This window comes from Lactuca saligna, chromosome 5 (assembly GCF_052625555.1).
Source record: "Lactuca saligna cultivar CGN05327 chromosome 5, ASM5262555v1, whole genome shotgun sequence".
NCBI lineage: Eukaryota > Viridiplantae > Streptophyta > Magnoliopsida > Asterales > Asteraceae > Lactuca > Lactuca saligna.
In genome coordinates, this window is record NC_136421.1 from 255,761,120 (window position 1) to 255,765,085 (window position 3,966).

General features: G+C 36.8%; 1 protein-coding gene across 1 annotated transcript; it reads left to right on the forward strand.

Moving 5' to 3' along the window:
• The first annotated feature begins 262 nt into the window (after nt 1–262).
• LOC145047436 (squalene monooxygenase SE1-like) lies at nt 263–3,592 on the forward strand. The gene is made up of 8 exons (XM_078995704.1): nt 263–643; nt 1,534–1,645; nt 1,740–1,914; nt 2,010–2,178; nt 2,292–2,510; nt 2,598–2,873; nt 2,970–3,248; nt 3,324–3,592. Exons 1-8 carry the CDS (start codon nt 383–385, stop codon nt 3,426–3,428), a joined length of 1,596 nt encoding a protein of 531 aa, XP_078851830.1. The 5' UTR covers nt 263–382; the 3' UTR covers nt 3,429–3,592.
• The last annotated feature ends 374 nt before the right edge of the window (nt 3,593–3,966 follow it).

Here is a 3,966-nt window from a genome sequence, read left to right on the forward strand (position 1 = left end):
ATATATATGTAAAGTATTTATTAGAAAGAGTTTATATATGTAATTTATTCAATACATTAAAGTTTCATTAATTTTAATAATTCAAATTTTTTTATTTTTCTTATAAATTCAAACTTTTTATATTGTTATAATTTTATATTTGTTTTTTTTTTAAATTAAAAAGTAAGTAAAAATATACAAGAAAAATTGTGAAACCAAAATTCGTACAGCTCACCTCTCACATGTCACGTGTGTAGGCCACTATAAAAGCTGGCCGAGTTGGTTCGTTCAATGCTCTACCCAACGCAAACGTACCACGCCTGCCTCGAGAGAAAGAGAGAGAAAGAAGGAAGGGCTCGTCTGCGAGCTCTTAAGTACTGCAAGTTCTTAGCCGTTCGCTTTCATGGAGCTTGAATTACCGCCGGTGATTCATGAGAACTATCATCTTCTTGTTTCCGCCGTTGCATTGTTGTTCGGTATCGTTTCGTTGTACGGCTTGAGGTCGAATCTAAAAACGCGTCGTAAATCGAAGGAGATCTGGCGGAAATCTAGTAACAACTCCGGCAACGATGGATTGCAGTCGCCGGAGACTGATGGAAGCACTGACGTAATTATTGTTGGAGCAGGTGTTGCCGGTGCTGCTCTCGCTTGTACTCTTGCAAAGGTGCGCAATTCTAATCGGTTCTCTCTATTCTAACAGAAACATCTTTGCTTCTACGGTTCTGGTTAGGTATACGTCGCTCAATTAACGATTTCAAACATAAGGATCGTTTTTCAACAAAATCACGCTCAATTAATCTTCGATTTCAATTACAGAGTTACACTGTTTTGGTTTTCAGATTCACCGCTTCTATATGTGTGGTTTGTTTATGGCATGACGATTTTTTTAGTATTACTATTACTCTTTCATATTCATCCAAAATAATAACATAATATCTGTATCGCACTGGTATTTGGATAGATTTTCACGCTAATTCGTCGCTGGAATTGATTCTTTTCATTTTTTTGAACAAACTTAAATCTTCGGTTTTCTTTCAATTTTCCCACTTGCAGTAGATATGTACAGAATAAATATTGAGAACTTTCAACATCAGATAGTTTTGGGGTAAATGCTGGGCTATAAATTCTCGATAGACACTCCAATCTTTTATGATAAGTTATATTATATCTTCTTTAATCCTTTTTCAGATTAATTGTTACCTACCCTATTCTGAAAATGTAATTACCAAAAGGAAAATAGTTTTTAACAAAATAAGCGAATATAGGAACAGATGTACTACTTTTTATAATCAAATTAATGCAATTAAATATCTAATTCCCGTAAACCGCAAACAAAAAGATTTTAAAAATCCAGAAGCCTAAACCCTGCGGTGTGGCAATCTTGATCACCACCAAACTTCTTTCTGGATGCCTAATGAATCGCATTGTCATGCCATCATAAATCAGCTTCACACAACTTGCCAATCGTTACTTTTTTATGAGAAAAAGGCAAAAGTTGTTAGGAAAGAAAACCAGTTTGATCTTACTTTGCCTGTTTTGTTTAAAATAAAACAGGATGGACGTCGAGTTCATGTCATTGAAAGGGACTTAACTGAACCAGATCGAATAGTAGGTGAACTTCTACAACCAGGAGGCTATTTAAAATTGATCGAGTTGGGTCTTGAGGGTAATAATTAAGATTCCACTTTCTTTTCATTATCCTTAATAAACTCCAACAATCTTAAATCCCAAAATGAAAAACTCATATACTTTTTTTGCAGATTGTGTCGATGGAATCGAGGCACAACAAGTTTTCGGTTATGCGATTTACATGAATGGTAAAAACACCAAACTCTCATACCCTTTGGAAAAATTCGATTCTGATATATCCGGAAGAAGCTTTCACAATGGTCGTTTTATTCAACGAATGAGGGAAAAAGCCGCAACTCTTCCAAAGTAAACTTTCTAATTTCCATCCACTAACTCAAAAGTCAAAAAATTCCATTATTAAATTTACTAATTCTAATTAACCCCTTAATTTTACTTAACAGTGTCAAATTGGAACAAGGGACTGTAACTTCATTGCTTGAAAAAGAAGGAACAGTCCAAGGTGTTTGTTACAAAACCAAAGACGGTCAAACGTTGACTGCATACGCACCTCTCACCATTGTTTGCGATGGTTGCTTTTCAAATCTACGCCGCTCCCTCTGCAAGCCCAAGGTATATACATATTTAATTATTTATTCAATATCCGTACTACTGATTAATTATATTATATTGTATGTGATTCTTTATAATTTAATATCTTTTTTTTTTTTTCTTTCTCGAAATAGGTGGAAGTGCCTTCTTGCTTTGTGGGTCTTGTGTTAGAGAACATCGATCTTCCATACGCAAATCACGGACATGTTATTCTCGCTGACCCTTCACCGATTTTATTTTACCCAATTAGCAACACCGAGGTTCGTTGTTTAGTCGATGTCCCGGGTCAAAAAGTACCTTCCATTTCAAACGGTGAAATGGCCAACTACCTAAAAACCGTAGTGGCCCCACAGGTATCAAGTTAATCCAGAGGTTATATTATTGGGCCAGTCTGTAACTTTGTTTTATACAGTATCTGATCTAAATATATAAAATTTCAGATTCCACCGGAGCTATATAATGCTTTTGTAGCAGCGGTCGATAAAGGAAACATCAGAACAATGCCAAACCGAAGCATGCCGGCTGACCCGCAGCCCACTCCAGGCGCGCTTTTAATGGGCGACGCGTTTAACATGCGACACCCGTTGACCGGTGGAGGAATGACAGTCGCTTTATCAGACATCGTCTTGCTTCGTGACCTTCTTAGACCATTAAGAAACCTCAACGATGCACCTATGCTTTGTCATTATCTTGAATCCTTCTACACGCTTAGAAAGGCAAGTCATTTAGCAGACAACTGTGTACCTAACAGTGCGGGTCAGCTCAGGGTTGTTAGAATAATAATAATTTTTTTTTTGTTTTTGTGTTTGCAGCCGGTGTCGTCTACCATAAATACATTAGCGGGTGCACTTTACAAGGTATTCTGCGCATCACCTGATCCCGCAAGGAAAGAAATGCGTAACGCGTGTTTTGATTATTTGAGCCTTGGAGGGATTTATTCAGAAGGACCGATTTCGTTACTTTCGGGGCTTAACCCGCGTCCGCTCATCCTATTTCTACATTTCTTCGCGGTGGCTATATACGGTGTTGGCCGTTTGCTTATCCCGTTTCCTACACCAAAACGATTATGGCTCGGGGCTAGACTCATCATGGTTAGCATTGTTATAGCTGTTTTTGAATTTATATATAGTTGAGGGACTGTTTGTGTAACATTTTGTGATTTGCAGGGTGCGTCTGGGATCATATTCCCGATCATTAGGTCTGAAGGTGTTAGGCCGATGTTCTTCCCTGCGACAGTTCCAGCGTACTACAGGACTCCACGTGTTGCTTGATTCAAATATTGTTGTTCGGTTAGATCATCATCTTTACCGATCTTGTTATTTGTTTTTTGAAATGTAATATATAGTTTTGTCATGTAACAAAATATTGTTTGTAAAGAAAGGACCCAAACAATAACAATGGTTTAAAATAAGGGGAGAGTTGATTCTCTTTTTCACGTTTACTGTGTGTTGAAACTTGAAAGGAGAGTGACGTCATTAGGTTCAATGTAGTAATAGGGTAGAAGTAGAATCGTGGGAAATTGGGAACCAATATCTTTTTTCCCCAACTTAGATATGAATGTTGATGTCACCGATTTTCTCGTGACAGCTTTAAATATATAGTTGCAACTGTACTCAACCTAACCTCCCAGATGATATAGATGCAAATTAAATGAGGGCCTACCAAAATTGTCTCCCTTTTTAAAAAATAAAGAAGAAGAAGAGGTAAATCAATCTTTAAAAACCTGCAGGTTTTTATTTAAAAAAAAAAAAAGAAGAGGAAGAAGAGGTAAATCAAAGTAATAAGAGAATTATTTGATTCAAAATTTTG

What these genes read in the sequence shown, in the direction of transcription:
- LOC145047436 (XM_078995704.1), top strand. Translation starts at nt 383, where the DNA reads ATGGAGCTTGAATTACCGCCGGTGATTCATGAGAACTATCATCTTCTT. An exon ending in GCTCCCTCTGCAAGCCCAAG is followed by an intron (nt 2,179 to 2,291) that starts GTATATACATAT and finishes TTCTCGAAATAG; the next exon opens with GTGGAAGTGCCTTCTTGCTT. An exon ending in TCGGGGCTAGACTCATCATG is followed by an intron (nt 3,249 to 3,323) that starts GTTAGCATTGTT and finishes TGTGATTTGCAG; the next exon opens with GGTGCGTCTGGGATCATATT.